General features: G+C 41.0%; 2 protein-coding genes and 1 long non-coding RNA gene across 4 annotated transcripts in view; 1 reads left to right on the top strand and 2 right to left on the bottom strand.

The window, feature by feature from the left end:
• The window catches only part of LOC135345308 (hepatocyte growth factor receptor-like), a 29022-nt gene that overhangs the window by 9012 nt on the left and 500 nt on the right, over positions 1 to 19510 (top strand). Inside the window, exons 1-3 of the transcript XR_010397675.1 lie at positions 18613 to 18755; positions 18840 to 18906; positions 19081 to 19229. The gene's annotated coding sequence lies outside the window, so the exon portion shown is untranslated. Of the gene's footprint in view, positions 18756 to 18839; positions 18907 to 19080; positions 19230 to 19510 lie in introns of the transcript that reaches the window.
• LOC135345220 (uncharacterized) lies at positions 4394 to 12816 on the bottom strand. Of its 2 annotated transcripts, XM_064542602.1 has the most exons (17): positions 11807 to 12816; positions 11547 to 11732; positions 11285 to 11413; positions 11006 to 11233; positions 10676 to 10956; positions 10385 to 10490; positions 10212 to 10337; positions 10060 to 10158; positions 9828 to 9933; positions 7524 to 7562; positions 7391 to 7474; positions 6922 to 7139; positions 6194 to 6306; positions 5791 to 5956; positions 5559 to 5701; positions 5200 to 5357; positions 4394 to 4746 (listed from the first exon to the last, which is right to left on the bottom strand). In XM_064542602.1, exons 1-17 carry the CDS (start codon positions 12776 to 12778, stop codon positions 4622 to 4624), a joined length of 3279 nt encoding a protein of 1092 aa, XP_064398672.1. In that variant the 5' UTR covers positions 12779 to 12816; the 3' UTR covers positions 4394 to 4621. The 2 variants fall into 2 exon arrangements, 1 of the variants encoding a protein (XP_064398672.1); XR_010397662.1 differs by lacking the exons at positions 4394 to 4746; positions 5200 to 5357; positions 5559 to 5701; ... (3 more) ...; positions 7391 to 7474; positions 7524 to 7562 and adding exons at positions 8080 to 8232; positions 8289 to 8510; positions 8707 to 8971; positions 9021 to 9414; positions 9579 to 9767.
• Positions 15273 to 17549, bottom strand: LOC135345326 (uncharacterized). The gene is made up of 4 exons (XR_010397698.1): positions 16828 to 17549; positions 16599 to 16747; positions 16396 to 16519; positions 15273 to 15559 (listed from the first exon to the last, which is right to left on the bottom strand). It is a non-coding gene; the product is annotated as an uncharacterized LOC135345326 (long non-coding RNA).

Below are 19510 nucleotides of genomic sequence, written 5' to 3' on the forward strand. Positions count from 1 at the left end.
CTGTTTGCATGCATTGCATTGTCTGTCTAACCTTGAAGCTTCTGCATAATTGTGCTAGATCTCAGCTGCATGTGCATTTTCTCAGATCATAATTATGGTTTATAATTTTGCTTGTACCATGCATGATGATGTGCTCTCAGTCTGACACTAAGGAATATCCATTGAAACTCTCAGGATACTCCAGGGTACAAATCCCATGATTGTACCCTAGGGTACATTGGCTTGTGGTCAGCCTAAAGCCCTCTCCCCACCCTTAAAGGGCTCTCTCTACACACTCTTTGATCTCTGACGTGCATGCACTGTGCACATTTTGTGTGCGTGTGATTGCACTTGACAAACCACATTTACAACTTCACTAGACAACCCACTTCCAATGGGGTCGGGTAGTTTTAGTGAATCTGATTGAATACTGAAGAATTGATCTTTACAATGTGATCCAAGTGTGTTGTTGGATAACAGCTTCTATAATCAACACGTGTTCACAGTACAAGCTATACCTGTACCATGGATATCTGCGTCTGTATATTGTTATTGTACTACCTAGGGAATACATACAACTGCCCTCGGTAGTACAAATCCTATACACCCTTGATATCCATGGTACAACTATTACTTGTATAATGATAGATTATAGTAACACTTTTAATATTTCTAGCTCAATATTGGCATTATACATGGCTATGAGTGGCACTCTTAAGAGTTCTTGGTGGCACAAATTGCCATGTAATAACTCTGTTTCCGTGTTTAGCAATATTTCAATTATTTTGACTTATGTTCAAACTGTTCTATCTCTGCAGGGAAAGGCTACATCAAGGAACTGGCTAGACAGATAATTTATTTAGCCTTTTTTCTCTTTGTATCTCTCATTTCATAATCCATGAACATTTTAATGAATGAACATTGTCATTTTAAAAATTGCACTATTTCGCCGTTTCACCGCTGACTGACTAAGTATAAGTAAGTAAGTAGATCTAAGTAAGTAAGTCAGTAAGTAAGTAAGTTTCTTGCCCAGCATTTGCTCCAAGTACAGCCATCTCCAGGACATTCTGCACAGGTTTTCCAAATGACTACAGCCTAGATTACAAAGCACTTCTTCAGATTTGCGATTGCTTCCACAAGGCAGATGACCTCTCAGTCTCTATTTCTCTTATACCTAGACAATTCCGCCGTCTTTAATGACTCAGCAATTGCTTTGTGGCCAATTAATAATAGATAGGCGTGGCTAATAAACCGTGCGCCTAAAATCAGCTTTTCCAGAGCCTGAGGACAGGTGTTGCTTTTCTTCACACTGTTCAGCTCTAGCTCCCTTTCTCTGACAGGCATGCTATATGCACTGGCTAGATATCATGCTCTTAAAATGGCTGTCATTTAATACTGATTCACAAATTCAACATATCAAGCAATATTACTCATTATTAGTCCAGAGATATTCTAGAAGATATCTGATTAGTCCTGTCTTCTCTTCTTGAACTTCTGTACTGCCTCTTGACGTTCCACTTATGCATGTCATGATACGTAAACTGTACTGAAAAAGAAAGGGAATCCGACTAGAAAAACATTTGCAATGTGAAAAATTGCTAGGATTGGCCAGGGGAACCACAAAAAAGCGTGGGAACAAGAAATCAGACGAGAGCATAACTCCAATCCATTACAACGTCATGAACATGTACAATACATAGTATATTAAATAATAGACTGTGTTCCAGATCCACCATATCATTCCATGCAGGTCACCAGTACGGTCCGTGCATGTTACTACGCATGGATGGACTGTGTGTATACCTATGCTCAACACTGCATGTATTAGGAACATCAATTCATCACAAATCATCATGATTATGTGCCCCACATTCCAAAATGGATGTATAATAAATAATTATATATATAGGGATTGGTCATCATGCACTCCACCAGTAAAAATTGCGTGGCATATATTGGCTGGGAAAACATGGGAAAACTACCAGTACATGTGATTGACGTTGTAACGGATTGGAGTTATGCTCTCGTCCGATTTCTTGTTCCCACGCTTTTTTGTGGTTCCCCTGGCCAATCCTAGCAATTTTTCACATTGCAAATGTTTTTCTAGTCGGATAAATAAACCACTTGCTGCATAGACATGAAAGAAATAGTAGTTTTGTTCACTGTTTGTGCATGGTGGCTGGAATAACAATAGTGTAATAATTAACTGTTGCACATGTTACAGGAATTTCTCATTATTTTGAGTTCATCCGTTTAATGCTGTAAAGGACCTAGCTAAGTTGGGGCGTCGCCTGATTCCTGTGAAACTTCAGGTGACTCTCTCCCCAACTTGGTGACACCCAACTAGGTAGAAGACATCCAAATTCGAATGTCTGCAAAATATATTGTTGTCTTCTTCCTTTGTAATGTAAATCTACTGTGTGCCATTAATTTGCCTTGCTTGTGTGGGAGGTAGTATTCTGTAATTGCAATGTGCATTTGCTGTGTACACGATCAAGCATTGCATGAATTTGGACCTTAATTTGGTTGTAGAGAGAGACACTATAATTATACAATCCGTCATACATTACCATGGTAATGTATAGAGAGCACGAGAACATTGGACATCTGTCCATCATCACTGTGTTTGATACATTACAATTTATAATACACCCTTAGAATAGATCAATTTCTGTACCGACTGACCAGCATACGCTTGTTTTTACATGGAAATAACAGGGGAAGCTGCATGGAACCACTTGACCTTAATCTAAGTTAAGGTCATTACCATTTTCAACTTTTTTTGCAGACTGGCTAAGTGTCTGTCATTTTTCAGGGGCTGATTTCACAATCTTTGCTAAGTTTCTGAAAGTGACATAGTCATGTATACCACACCCACACACATACCTACAGCATTAAGAATTCTAAACAGGACACATTTCCCCAAACAAATCATGCAAGGTCAACTATTATAGGAAACACCTCCTTATAGGCATAGAGGAAGCAGACAATAAAGATCTACAGAGACATTATAGCTCAAGCTATATTGAGTGGGCAGAGTGTCTCTGATTCACACCAACAGTAAGTACTTCCATGAGGAAAACGTATATTCTGAGGTACCACTCTCATTTAGAGAGAAGAAGGAAAGAGGAAATGCTATCCCAAACATTGGTACATGCACCTCCCAAGCTTCCTGGTCACTCTTGCCAGGTATATATAAGGAGACTAGTAAGAGTACACTATATAGACTTATCACTCAAGACCACCTTAGACCACCTGCAAGTATTAATTGCTGATCAACCTCACCTAGCCCACCTGTCAAGCCCAAGTGTAAGAACTTCACTTGTAGTATATGTAACACACATTCAATCATTATTTTGTGTTTTAATCCTGATATTAACATGATTTTTGTAGGAAATAAATACTGCAGTCTTTCTCCTCCTCACCTGTGTTATGGTGCATGGCCTACGGTCAATTAAATGACCAAGAACAGTGCCTTCTAGATGGATTAACCAGTAATTTAACAGAATGTGTAGGAACGATTTCTATATGGTACGCCAATTCAAGTTATGGAGCATGTGGTCTTTCAGCCCTAGCTTACGTAGAATACAGTCGGCTCCTATATCGATAACACATTATTATACAATTATATATATAATAAATGCATGGCTCGACATTTTTTCTCATAGGCAGGGCGCAATCGAACTGCACTTTGTAGCTTACCGTGCATCGAAGATTATTCGATATATAATTATATCGAAGACTGTGGATCTACAACAACCCCATTGACCAGTAAGTTATATGTTGTACATGCCAGTTCTTGTATAAATAAGTTAAAAAACAAATCCCCCACCACCTCAACTTAACATGCACAGTAAAGGCGCTTATATAATATATACTTTATTCCCAGTTTGTAATGACGCTGCATCTATCGTTGCCATATCAATAATGGTGATCACTGGAATACTTGTGACTATGGCCTCTCTGTTTTCCAAACAACAACAATGAGCCTAGTATACCTTTATTGATATACGGACACATGCAACTGTGTGTGCTATAAAACTTATTATAGCCTAGAATATAATGTATGCTTATTATAGGATGGATTACTGTGTGTATTCAATTAAGTATAGACATGTATAAATTGTGATTAAACCCTGAATAAGTATATACATGTATAATAATTATTTTCACTGACATGCACACTTATAGCTAGCAATAAGTGTTTTAATGTGTGCACAAGCATTAATGCTTCATCCGAGTTCACCAGCATTAAAACACGTTGGCTAGCAAAGTGTGTTATAAGTTTTATTGCAATCACAAAGCTGAGTTGGGTTAGGGTTAGGGTTATAGGGTGAAAACCCTGTTCACTACCATGTACCTCGCTGTGCATGTGCAACGAGGTATAACAATCGTACAAAGTGGCAGACATTAATTTAAAATGACAAACAAAACAATTGCATACATGTGTAAAAAAATATATAGAATATAAGCTACGATAATACTGTGTGTATAATTATATGAGTAAATTGTATACGATGGTTGCACCGAAATTCAACCAAAGCAGCTGGAGTTAACGTTGTAGTTTATACCATAATTGTATATTATGCTGTTACTATAATACTGCATGTGCATGCAGGGAACATCTACCACTCACATATAGTTATAAATTGTCTGTTGTAGTAATTTCTTCCCTGAGATCATACAGTCCGCTGTTCTTGAAACTGGACGGAGGTTCTACATAGCGATGGTCTTCATGATTAGTACGTGTGGGTTCACAGTCAAATTCTGCAGTTATAATTAACATGACACAATCCAAACGTTAGAAACTAACGACAAGTTTATAGTCGACACCGTACAAAATTATAATTATGCACTTCATTCGATCCTCATGCATTGGCAGTGCATGGCGGATCCAGACAGGTTCCATGGGTTCCATGGAACCCCCCCTTTCACACAAGAACACACTGGAGATCAACTTACTAAGCTAGCAACTCAGCTTGAATGATCGCGATCTGTAGTTACTAGGCTGATTTCATAATTGATATGTGGGCAGGGCTCTCTAATGCGCATGCTCATTGCTGAGGACTTTTTTTTTTTTTTTTTACTGTTTTGGAACCTCCCTCTCAACATTCCTGGATCTGCCACTGGTCTTGATTGCTATATATACAACATATTAATAAACAGGAGCTATAGGGTACATGTATGTTCAGTAATAATTATAAATACAAATGCACTTACTGAGCTGAACCGCTTCTTGAATGGTGTTCAGTAGCACCATACCGAGCTCAGTGTAGCCAGAAATGGATGTCAGTAGCCGCTCCACAATGGCAGACAGTTGTGAGAAGGTTGGCCTCTCCTCTGGGTCCTCCCTCCAACACTGACGCATTACCGCAGAACTGCATGTGTAAGGTTATATAAGGTTGTATGGTCAACTAGAACAATAACATGTGGCCCCTCCCTCGAGTCTATCCCCTCAAAAGATTGCAGCCAGCCCCAATCTATCTCCTCAAAAAGTATACATAATAATGGGTCAGGGCTGCCTTGAATTAATGAAATACATTATATCTTCAACTCAGAGTGTATAATTATACACTCACATCTCGGTGGCACAGGCTGTATTGAGAGGTCTCTCTAGTCTCCGCCCCTCTCCCAGCAGCTGGATGAGGGAGTGTGGGTCCACGGCAGGGTAGGGGGTCCGTCCTCCATTGAAGACCTCCCACACAGTCACACCATACGACCACTGAGCACATGGAAGTGTATAACAATAATATGTATACCGTATACGGTAAAACTTGGGTAGCATAGCGTTTACCATGCATTTTTACTCACCACATCAGTTTTCTCTGTGAAGATGGCGTCGTTGAGACTCTCCAAGGCCATCCATTTATAGGGCAGCTTCACATTAGCTCGGTCGTTCTGTTTGAAGTAGCCACTAGCATAGATGTCTTCAGCTAGACCAAAGTCCCCCACCCTGATACCCCCTCCCGAGTCCAGCCTGAATGTACATGTCAAGATGAAACCTCATGGAAACAATCATGTAAAATGCTAACCAGTGCGTTAGTGATATTGTTACAATATCGATGCATTCTATTGGATATAACTATTATATATGTCGCATGCTTTCGAACTTGCATAACGTCACTATAAACATGAACTTTTATTGCATAATTCTTATACTTGGGTCTAGTAAGTAATGATGTCTTTCTGTACATACTGTTAATGGTCCACTCACATGCAGTTTCTGGCTGCAAGGTCACGATGAACAAACTTCTGCTCGGCCAAGTAGGCCATTCCCAATGCTATCTGATGACACATCTTTAGTAGCAGTTTCCTCACTTCCAGAATCTGTACCAATGGCAACTACTTCTTCACAAATTGTTAATTGGTGCTCTGATTTTTGACAAAGCTCTGAAAAAGCTCATCACAATATTACAATTATACTCATATCCCGACAACGGTCACACTGACACAATTAAGTTGATAACTAGATTTAGCTAAAGATTATTATCATTCTTTCCCTGCCATCACTGTTAGTCTCCAGTATCAGTTTTATAACTATCAGTTATGTACATTTTGTACACTTTGCATACATAGCCACTGTGAAGTAATTATAACGTAGTTATGAGCTGTTGTGAATATGGTCAAGGCCAGAAGTTTTTCCAGTAAAGGTGAGATTTTAGGCTGGTCAAACGGTCAAGGAAAGAACTGACCCGGTAGCTAATGGGACTGTATCTCTCTGACCACACTAATCAGCCCCACCCACCTCTCTGTTGAGACCCCCACATGATGCTCACACTCGATACAGACCAGTGGATCAACCACCACCCGTCTCTGTACATGCATGTATGGAAATGTTGCTAGCTCCTTTTACGTTACATTATTTACGCCCACAGGCTAAATAATTATGCTCTAAACCAAAGGTATGATTGTCATAAACGATTTATTCGTTACACCACACACCTGATCAATCCCACACTCTTCGTCTAGCTCAAGGGTGCTTCTCTCTCTTTTGAGGTAGTCCAAGAGACTCCCGTTGGCCATATATGGCATCACTATGGCAATGCCGGAGCCAGCATCGAGACACACCCCAATCAGGGACATGACGTGAGGATGGTCAAAGTCCTGCATCTTGTTCACCTCACACACCATGTTCTGAACGTCAGACAATGAGAACAAACCTGCAGGGTAGACGATGAAGAACTAACTAATCAGTGTGTTACAATTGCAGAAATGATCTCTAGGGCGCAGAAAATGTATAACCGAATGCAAACCGGAAGAAATGATCGCGATCATGAGTTTACAGTTTCTGTGTTCATTGCATGTGTAATGTTCATCTTACAACTTTGCCATTCTAGAGTGGGTTATATAATCGGCCTTGTACGCATTTAAGCAGGCTGCTGCACGAGATATGAATGCTAAATGGTGTCACCTTTTAATGTCTTCACGGCTACCCCCTGTATAGGTATATTGTTCCAGTCTGTCAGAACACCCTTGTACACAATGCCAAATTCACCTGTATAGTGACATCCCATAAATTAAATGAAATGCACATCTTTCTTTACCTTGTCCTATTGCAGTACTAGAGAGCTTCAATATTGAGACTGGTATTTTGATTGAGTCTGGGATGGACTCAGCAATCTCAACAAGTTCTGATTCTGTAGGTCAGTGAAGATTGCGTGTAACAGAGACTACAACAACACATAGACAAAAAGAAAAGACTGAAACTTACTAATGAATGCAGTATTGCCATCCACAGGTAATATTACCCCACGAGTTCTCCTCCTGCAATGATGAAATTTTAATGAGTGAACAGCTATAGACTATAATTACCTATTAGCCATGAGCTCCATAATCTGTTCATGCATAGCGATGGACACGGTATTCTTCCGAGATTTCGGACAGAAACAGACAAAAATGATCAGAATTACACACACGATGATCACAACCACTACCAAAACACTCGGGATTATGATCTGTAGAGGAACTGCCTTCTCAAGAATCTCAACCCCAAGAACTGTGTAGGTCAGTCGCTGGTCCAATATTTGAGAGATGTTGCTCCCAACGTTCATCTGAAAGGTCAGTGACACATCTGAAGGGACAGACACAGATATAGTTTACTTGTATGATGGCTGGATTTTCTTCTCCCGGGGGCTCCAAGGGGGCGGTACAGATGACTTCACTCCTTCTTGAATTACTGGGTGTCTTGGCACACTCCTCCCCTCCCACGGTCACTCGTATCTCACTGGTCTCCACTGAGTCGAGATTATCACCCTGCCGGGATACACACAAAGTAACAGTATGGTCAGTATATAGGCTATAAGATATACCACAATGCGTATGAGGGTTGCTGTGCCACTGGGGACCTCCTGAGAACTCTCCAGCCGAAAATTGGAGGGATTTGATTGGACGCTGATGGGGAGGTGTGCTTATGTGATGAGTGGGATGTCATTATACAGTAGGGAATAGTACAATGGGGTTAGTGAGGTTGTTGTCAGACTAGGAGTCAAGCAAGTGATGGTTCTATTGTCCACAACACTGCAGTTGCTCCTCTGTAGGAGAGGGACAGTACATCATTATAATAGGAGACAATAATTAACTTCATTGGAATCTAAGCCACAAAAAATGTTCAGTCACGAATAATAATAACGAACATAACAATTTTAACAAGTGTGGAGCGTCGTTCTCTGTATTCAAAAACTCACAAAAATAGAAAAATTGTGACCACAGAAAATTATGGTAACTTACTAGAGGAGCCTCCATTGGCAGGTGGTAGACCTCCAAAACAATCAGTTGTACCACGTCCAAGTCCAGTCCAGTAAAGGTCAGTGTGATGCCTCCACTAGGAATGGTGTTGCTAGGAAACACAGCAGTCACATTAGGGTTGTTACGATAACTAAAGACCACTCCTGGATTGCTGACTCTGGCAGCATCAATGGACACCACCACTAATGCAGTGGAGGGAAAGATTGCTGCTGAGGTCCTGCAATGAATCTCCTTAGACTGGATAGATCTGCAAAGAAAAGTTTAGAGCCTTATCAGTATAGACACTTGACACTTACAATATGTTGCAGATGTATCCTGACCCATTGATCTCCAAAGATACTCTAGTGTCCTCCTGGTTACCCACATCCAGTGCAGTCCCCCTCACAACCACTGCAGTTCCCCCAGCCATGGGTCCAAAGGTCGGAGTAACGCTATTAACAGTAGGATCCACTGCAGTGAAGGAGCCAGAGCTTACGATGGCTACTCTAGAGCCAATGATCAGAGAGAAGTCTTTGGACCCTCCAGTTACAAAGTTGGTGGTGTCACAGGCAAACTGCTGCCATATGTAACCAGTGGTGATGGGAGTACAGGCCACGCCTCCTAATGTAAGGGTGGAGTTCTGAATATCAGCAAAGGTCACTCCGAGGTCAGTGCCCATCACAGTGATTGTTGTACCACCTTCAACTGGTCCTGTGGGTATAGATTTGGATTACAATACATCTTAAGAAAAAAATACACTACTGTGACTACACTATATACATGAGCAGAACAGTAATTATGTATAACAATACTAAGTGACAAGAGAAGTGAATGTAATCTATATTATCCCTGGACTCTTTCACATAATTATATACCTGACATTGGAGTGAATGATTTGATGACAGGTGCAGGACAATTGTCCCCTTCAATAACGAAACTGTTAGAGCACTCTTGCCTCACCTCACAACTGCTCCCACACCACCCACAATCGAACTCTGAACTTATTCTGGCCGCAATACATTCTGAACATCCACTGGCCAAACCATAACAATCATACAGCGTCACTGTGTGTGTGCATGTGTGCGTGAAATAATATGAAGGATTGACAGATAATTATAAAGTACCTGGAATTTGTTGCATGGTGTTGCTCAGTAGGTGGTTGGTGTCATCCCCCGTCCAGGTTACCATGGCAAACACAAGGGAACTGCTAGCCCCAGGAGAAAGAATAAGCTGTACACAAAATCGTCCAGTACATAATTATGTACAAGTCAGTGATGTGTAAACGTATTCATACTATAGGTTACAATCACAAGCTACTTAGTAAAATAAACATCCTGCATTGTTAGTAACACTCACTTGCCCACTGCCCACTGTACACAGGATGGAGCTCTCGCTCTCATACTGAGCTGTCAGACTCACTCCATTCACAACACAATAGTACTCAAAGCCATCAGTCTATGGAGAAGGAAACCATGGAAAAAGTCATGTACAGATATCATGCGACTTACGGGGGCGATGAGGTTCCTGGTAGTCAATCGAAGGTCCTTGGCCACCCTCACTGGTTGAGTATACACACCAGAGGGTGGCGTGTCTAACAGGGGGCACTCGGCAGTGAAGTTGTTGCCTCCAGACACCTGTACAGAGGATGTATAGAGTGAGTCATAGGTCACCATGACCTCACCTGTAGGAAGTGAGATGCATTCCTGCAAGGAGCTGATGTTCCACTGCACTGCTTGTTGAGGTTACACCATCCACACGGACTGTTGAGCCCGAGGCAATCCTTACAACTTTAGAATGGAAAAGAAAGGCAATTTTGAAAAAAACCAAACGCTAGATCTATAACTCTATCGATGACAATCTGTCACGGGGGAGTTACTAATCATGTGCTTAGTTAGGAATCTAAATTAGGTGTCCTGAAATTGAATACTTTAATTTAATTTTGTACGATGAATATTGAATTATGTGTGCATACCTTTCTCCTGCTGAGCACCTGTAGATGGTGAGTGCTTGGTTGGTGATATCAAATGGCTCATTAAACAGAGAGCTCTGAAATCCCAGGTTGATGGTTGCAGTCATTCCAGGATAGTCAGGTACCAGTCCTTCAATATCACAACTGAACACTGTTCTCGAGGTGACCTCAACAGCTGGTACTATGATGGGTGGAAAACGTCCTTCACCGTCGGCCAGATGACAGGAAATGTTCTCTCCAGGAAGGGGATTAGGCAGGCCGGGGGAGGTCAGGGTCACCGTGAACTGTGGGGTCAGTTTTCTTATCTCAGACACAACACTACACAAGTTTTACCTCGTTAGCAAGAATCGCAGGGTCAAACACAAGTTGCATAGGGTCTACAGTGGCAGTAACACAGGCATTGTCCTGTATCCATCTACTGGAGAGACTGGAGTTCTGACACTGCGTCTGACGAGAGCACTTGTTCTCCACCACACACCACCCACACAGCGGATTGAGGTCATTGGTACAACTGGTACAGTCTATACGCTGAGAGCACTCCTCTATGGGTACTTGGAACACCTACAGTGGGGAGAGGTTGATAGGGTAGGATAATACAAGCATTACACTCACAGTGTCTTCAGTGGCTGCTGTGATGTAGTTCAGTCCTTCCTGCCATGACAACTGAAGTAGAACAGATGACACTGGCTGACTGTAGAATGTACTATCGGGGCCCAGGATTGATGTACCACTGACATCGTACTGTGGAGACAAAAAATGCCATTATACACACTTGTGTATAGTATAGCTGACTCAACCATCCATCACTGACATAACACTTGGATCAAGACAAACAATTGCCAAAATTACACAGATGATTCAAACATGCACTTACTCCTATTATCCTTGAATCAACAGTTGCAACAAACACGAAGGAAAACTGCTCCACCTTCACAGCTACTGAATTAAAAGGGACAAGGCTGTCTCCAAAGTTAAAACGAACTGGTGCTATTATGTCAATACCACCATTTGGGGCGAGAAGGCCAACTGGACTGGGTGTGTCACATCTGTCCACAGTTATCTGGAAAATGAAGTGTGAAAGTGAATTGCTCCGAAGTATAATACTACCAGTATAATTATGCATTGTATACAAACCTGAGGCAGAGTATCGCAGCTTTCTGAGGAACCTGTTTTCCATGCTAAACCAACTTGTTCCCCAGCAGTGCGTGACACAATACAAGAGTCATATTTAGCGTCCATAGCTTCATTGACAGCAGTGACATTCACAAAACAAATAGAGTTAGTATTGCCAAAGCAAATAGTCACCACAGCAGTGGGTCCAGATATCCCACTGAAGTCCTCCACTAATGACACTGCACACACATGAGTATCTTCAGTGATCGACTGAAAGCCGCAATTGAATCCTAGTTCATACAAAGCAGTCACTCCACAGGTACTTGGGCCGCCACAATCAGGCAGGTTGCAAACACGTAATAGTCTTATAGATTGTGCAGTAACAGGTTGGTAGTCGACGACAACATAATAGGCAAATCCACCACTTATAAAACCACCATATGGATAGAATTGTCGTACAAAGTCACTAACCCCAAAAAACAGTTCATTGCGTGTGCCTGATGAATTGTTTTCAGATGATCTATGGAACCCCTCTCCGAATTGTTGCAATACGATTATCTGTCCTATACCAGTTAATGCTCCAGTGTAGAAAGTGTCTCCTGATGTAATGATAGTGGCTCCATAATTTCCTTTTATGATACTCCTGATAGGACCAGCACGATCTCCTATAGCATCACTGACACTCCTGATAGGACCAGCACTGAGGTTACTTGCACTGTACACAGAGCAAGAGCGATCCACTAAACACACCACCACCATCCCAGTAGAGCTCAGGGCCAGTCCTCTATTGATGACATTAGCTCCTACATCAACTTTCTCTTCTTGTATTAGCTGAGCATTCAGTCTATACAGGTAGTTGCCTGCAGCAAGGAATGCTCTCCCAGTGGAGTCCACTTGCAGTCCTGGGCGATTGACAGATCTATTAAAGAAGAAAGACTGAGAATGAGCTGCTCCTTGCAGCAGAAACACAGTTAAGAGAGCCACTATTAACATAGCAGATTGAAGTTAGTGTACCCTTGAATTGAATGACATTAATCCCGTGGGATATGTCTCCAGAAATTAATGAGCTCAGACATTCCTATGGTTAATCAATTGTTACAAGGTTGTGCAAGTTATGTACAAATTCCTAGTGGAGAAATGGTACATGGTTTGTTTTTATTAGCGCTTTACATCGCATACAGAGAACAACCAATCGGCCATTACCCCGGTAACCTGGCGGAGGGGGGGTTAACTCAAAAACGGCTTCGAGAATGACTTTTGGTTGAACAGCAATAACATTAATTTTGCTCTAATTTCAGTGGCATTAGACCTATGGTTATCTAAAAGCTCCGAGAAAAAATATCCAGGTTAAACTGTTTGCAGAGGTTTGGCAACTGTGATATGTACTCAGTAGCTGTTGCTAATGGATTCTTAACTTTATGTAGGTTCATTGTATTTTGCTGAGTTTTCTGCAGTAACATATAGCCATATCTTAATAATTATATGAACACTCAACCTGAAGCTGCTGTATATGTTTTACTACTAGTAGATAGATATTGAGATTTAGTCTATAGCAGCAAAGCATTGACATAATTATCGAACTACAATGTGAAACGTTGCGAGCTCATCGCTGATTGAAAGCAGTAACTGTTTCCTAATTAAGTTCAAAGATCATACATAGATGTTGAATGTTCCTTTTATTGAGACTGATGTTCAAAAACAGTTCTAGATCTATTTTTAACGTTGCCTCGTTCCCATGCAGGCTGAGTTTTCAATTTTATATCGATGGGTGAACAACTTAGGTTAGGGTTAGGACTAGATCTAGATCTAGTTGTGCATGGGAAGCTAATAATTCATCTGCCTATTTGGTAATGAACTCTTGTTGATATAGATATATCTACATCTACACATATACTACCGTATAGCCTCCTATTATTATTATTAAGACCTTCATAAGGCCTCTTCAGTGCGGCCTGGAATCGAGGCTAACTACCGCTAGTACCGGTGTCATAAGCGCGAGTGACTCCCTCAAATAATGATTCCCGGTCACTCCTACCTAGTCACGAATGACTCCCCCTAGATTTCAGCGGATCGAGGGCTACTAGTCTAAGTACATCCTCAAAAGACTTCACCATAGCAGTAACTATACTATAGATCTATAATTATACAATCAAGTTCATCACTGTTACAAGTGATAGTTTTTTTTTGTCTATAGCTGTTCTTTAGACTCTCCGGTCACCATTTCATTTCTAAATATTTTTGCTGACCACAAATACAATGAAAATTACATGTGCAGTCCTAGCCTCGACCCCAGGCCGATCCGTCTCCAATTGAACGCTAGTTCAATTTCGTTCTATTAAAGAAAAATCGGTCTGGGACCGAGGCTAGTGCAGTCCTTCACAAGGCCTAATAAGAGCGGCCTGTAATCGAGGCTAGTATCAGGCCTAACCGTTATAAAGCGAAAACTCGGCCTTACCTAGGAAAGACCGGGGGGGGGGGGGGGGGGAAAGGGGTCACTCCAACCGGGAGTCATCATTGACTCCAACCGGGAGTCATCATTGACACCGGTCATTTTCGGGGACAAAACATAGTTGAAGATTCTAAGTTCGTGGGTAAATAATTCGTGGTCTAAGCTCCAACCACGAAAACCACAAATATTAATTAATTCATGTGTAGATCCATGTACTCTGATCTCCATGCAAGATGAGAGTTATTGGAAAGCAACTATATAAGTCACAGTGGATGATTTACTCCACACTATTGCTATTGCTGAAATTTGAATGCTCATCAGGACAAGTGACAGGAGGCCAAGCAAAACGAATATGTGAGTAAATTAGAATATAATTATTATAGCGTAATAATTATGCTGTAGTACTATAAGTGCATGTTGTGAGCATCAAAATTAATAATAATCATGCAAACTTTGCGAATGCTATAAAAATAAGATCGTAAAACCTTATAATCATGCCTCGAGGCGTAGCCGCACGAGGACTGTGTATGTGTGTGTCTGTGTCTGTTCCAGCTGTAACTGCTCAACGGTTGCAATGCGATGAAAGCTAACAGCTTCTATAGGCTCCTGACTCTGAGTCTTGTAGCTAACAAAAATCTAGCGCATTAGTGCAAGGGTAACTCATAATATTATGTTGAATAGAAAGTTTTTGTGAATAGATTATGCTATGAAAGATTCTGAAGAGACTGCAACAGCCTTCAATGTGAGTAAAACTAGCCATAACTCGAGAAAGAAGCTTTAGTTTGCTAATCCACGAATCAAAATCCAAGAGAACGTGGCTCTGTTAAAGCAGCTAGCTATATAGTGGTCATTTGTGAACTTGATCTCTTTACCTTTAATAATTATTCCTGTGCACTGTAAAAACAAACGTGTTATTTTAACCCGTGGTAGCGTGTCGTTCGAATGTCTCCTAAAATAGCACACTATACATACGTGTTACTTGATATCAATGTTAAAACAGCACCCGTGTCATTGATTTTTGTGTTAAACCAGCACGTATGTAGCATGCAATAAATTATTAATAGTGACGTTGTTGGCATGTGACTGTGAAAAGATAAATGGAGGTGCAATTAAATTATACGTACACTCGATGAAACAGCAGAAAAAGTGATTGAAAATGTACAGGAACATAAAGTATGTCCTGCATGAGTACAGAGTATTGTTGCAGCAAATTAATAGTACCATTGTCTGCTTCTTCGTTATAAAGTGTTAGAAGCTACAACAGAGGCAGGTACGGCCTTCTTGGCAATCGTCTTCGGTGATGAAATTTCAGGATGGAGCCATGCCTACAAAGGATCGAAATGAAGACAAATGAAGACCATGCACCATACGTATATTGATGTGATGACCATGCCACTCCAATTGTTGTTTATGTCATAATTATGGGCTATCAAAACATACGCACCACCTTTTGTTTAAATAAAAGGCACACGATAATTACACACAGTGTCTCCCTACTACCTACAATAAAGGGGCAAGTCCCAATTTTTGCTTTGCTCAATTTGAGCACCGAGTACCGCACATGTATAGCGAGAACATTTCGCGAGTGCTATTTGGCTCTAGAGCCCTCAGAATAGATGCTCGCAGTTGTAATGTTTCAATGACAGGAAACCACATACCAAGAATGAAATACCAGTGGGTGCAGTTATTACTTGGCCTCGAAAACCACAAAATTTTGCACCTCACACGGTACATATTTTCTGGCACTTAGGTTAGAATTACAACGCGCGGCATGAAATCGAGGCTATACAATTGTTAGAATATTCTAAAAGAGTGTTTATAGTTCTTAGAATAGGGTGGAGCTAACAACGCTACAGTGACCTGGTTGCCTCGAATATTACTGTTAGAGCCAAGACTAATTGTGATCTATCTATTATATATCTGTACCCAATGTGTATCAGCAGCAGCAGCATACATTTTAGCTTGTTGGTTGGTTATGGTCGCTCACACACACATGCTAACTAATCAGCTAAGCAAACGTATTCAAAAGGGAATGCTGGCAAGTATAATATAGTTCTACCATTGGAGCTGTACAATTAATTTTATTATAGCCACGTGGAACGGATATATGCACTGCTATGGAATGGGTTACTAATTTTATAGTACAAATAGAATGATTTACCATATCAAGTTGAGTGCCGAAGCACAGTTGGGTGTGAACATGAACAAGGTGCTGAAGCCTGTCCACTGGGTTGGAACTATATACAGCTCGTCAAAGTCATACCATAGCCTTTTTCCGTCAATGCCTGCCATTAATACAAACAGGTAGGTATTATCATTTTCAGTCAACAGCTATAGCCAGAACAACTGCCTGGAGAAACTCACCTAGAAAAACACTTGCTTTACTCCAGTCGAGTCTGGTCATGAAACAATCCTCTTTCAGCTTTTAAATAACTCCTGGTCCCTCCTTATTTTAGACACTCTATAGTGTAGTCTCCTAGTAGTATCTTAGTAGTATAGGCTACAAGCTGCAGCTGCGAAGTATAAATATAGGTATTATTATTTTTGTACTGTTGTGTACAGCTAGCCAGAACAACTGTCTGGAGAAACTCACCACTTGCTTTGACACCATCCTCTTTCAGCTCTTTCAGCTCTTTCAGCTCTTTCAGCTTTTAAACAACTCTTGGTCCTTGGTGGTATCTTTTAGACTGCTTTTGACTCTTCTGCTTTTGTTCTAGAATCCAGCTGCGAAGGAGCTATAGCAACTAGAAACTGCGCATGCGCGTAGCAACTTCTGCACTGGGCTTTATATAGAAAAGCTAAAAAAAGATTTAAAACAGCCAACAAACAAAATACTTTATAAATGAGAACTCAATGGTCTTCTCTTGCTCTTTTATGAAGGATAAAGACTGTACCACCTGTCAGCAAGATATCTATAATTAGATATGATCCTATGTTGACTTAGATCAGTGCTCACATGCATGCCATAATCATTTACTAATCAAGTTAGTGATGCTACTCACTCTCAGAAATGGCTCAAATATCACTACAATTATCACTACACTTGATTATAAACCGTAATATACCACATTCTATTGCTGTAATACCAGTGCTGAAATAGCACACATGTAGTTTACTACTATGCTTATATAACACACGTTGGGTCAATTAGCACATGTGTAACACACATACACATGGGTTAAAGTGGTACCAGTGGGCTAAAATAGCACGCATGTACTTACTAATGTGCTGATTTGACATACGTAGAGCAATTTAGCACACATGTGACACGCTACACGTGTGTTACGGTAACACGTTTGTTTTTACAGTGTGTATGTAATGCGCATGCGCACATGCACGCTCATCCCACATGTTAGATCCAGTGGCAGGCAGAATCAACTTACTTCTTTTTCTTGAGGTCCTGGTATACCGGTAAGCCACAAAACACGACAATAATACCATAATTATATATTATAGACAATAGATGCATGTACACAAGTCTTTTCTCTGCTTGTTTAGATACTATACTGTTGTGCTATACTGTTAACTATACACATTCACTGTCTGTGCTTATACTGTGACTGTCCGCATGTGCTTAAATTCTCTCTTACTCTGTGCCTTTGACAAAGGTTTGCTCCCACTGTGAACTGCTGTCAGCATCTGGCCTTACAAGTCTGGAGACAAGAAGAGTAGTCGCAAGAATGTGCCACTTGTACAAAATTTTACATGACATGATAGACTTTCCCAACCCACCGGTTGAAAGAAGAGAGATTGTCTACAATAGCTGTTCAGTTAATGGTCTCTCCCTGGTACCAATTAGATTTCGAACATCAATGTACCAATACTCATTCTTCCCACATGCTGTAACATTATGGAGGATCGTGAATCGGGAATGATTGTAATCTACAAGACTATAATAGCCAGAAAACACAGTTTTTGTCGCCTTTGAAGATCGCCTACAAGTGTCCACAATAGTAGCCTCAGCAACTGTCTCATTAACAGTTAAATCAGTCCATGAATGTACAGTAGTTCACTGAAACAGCTCATTTTTGTGTCCACACTGTCACACACTGTCACACACACACACACACACACACACACACACACCAATCACTCTATCCCTGCTGCGCGCACGAGGTAATTATGAGAGAACTTTCATTGCAAAGGTATTCATAACATCACAAGCCAACTAGACTTGATAAACTGCATGTGGACTGTTGTACAGAAAGATATATCAGTGTATATAAATACAACAATGTAAAGCGTATATCCAATGGCATCTATATTTTAAACAGCATCACAATAGCACACTGCATGGTTAGACAATGTCACATGATTGTCTCAGTGTGCATGGCTTCATTCTTATATATAGGCTGGACTCGGGAGGGGGTATCAGGGTGGGGGACTTTGGTCTGGCTGAGGACGTCTATGCTAGTGGCTACTTCAAACAGAACGACCGAGCCAATGTGAAGCTGCCCTACAAATGGATGGCCTTAATTGGAAAGTCTCAAGAATGCCATCTTCACAGAGAAAACTGATGTGGTGAGTAAATGCATGCATGGTATATAGGCCTTAAGATGATCCTCAAGTTTTGCTACTACATATACTTGTTGTCCATGTGCCCAGTGGTCGTATGGTGTGACTGTGTGGGAGATCTTCAATGGAGGACGGACCCCCCCTGTGCCACCGAGATGTGAGTGTACACTCTGATTTCATTATACGTACATCGTATAGCAGATATATGTATTCAAGAAAGCCCTTTAGGAAGCAGGGCTGGTAATAATCCGGGTAGACTGCAGATCGAGAGCTAGGGCTGCACGTCATTTGATTCATTATGTATACACATTTCCCCGTTATCCTCACACAGTTCCAAACTAATGTCTCAGTGTTGGAGGAAGGACTCAGAGGAGAGGTCAACCTTCTCACAATTGTCTGCCATTGTGGAGAAGCGACTGGCGTCCATTGCTGAGCTCGGTATGGTGCTAATGAACCCAACTGAAGAGGTGGAGCAGCTCGGTAAGTGTATAAATAGACTCAAACTCGTAGGTTAAGTGTATTAAACTTTTGACTTGATCTATACCATCAGGCATGTACCGGGTAATTTTCGTTGGTGTTCGTACGATGTACCCATTTACATTCGTACAGCTCAGGATAGTGACGTTGAACCTATTATGCCAGAAAATTTTATTTTTGGATGTGCTCTACAGATACAAAAAATTCTAAAATGTCCACCTAAAATGTCCACCATTACGATAGCTTTTAAATGTCGTAGGTGTGCAAATTTTGTACATATAAGA

The sequence above is a fragment of the Halichondria panicea genome, chromosome 12 (assembly GCF_963675165.1).
Source record: "Halichondria panicea chromosome 12, odHalPani1.1, whole genome shotgun sequence".
Classification (NCBI taxonomy): domain Eukaryota; kingdom Metazoa; phylum Porifera; class Demospongiae; order Suberitida; family Halichondriidae; genus Halichondria; species Halichondria panicea.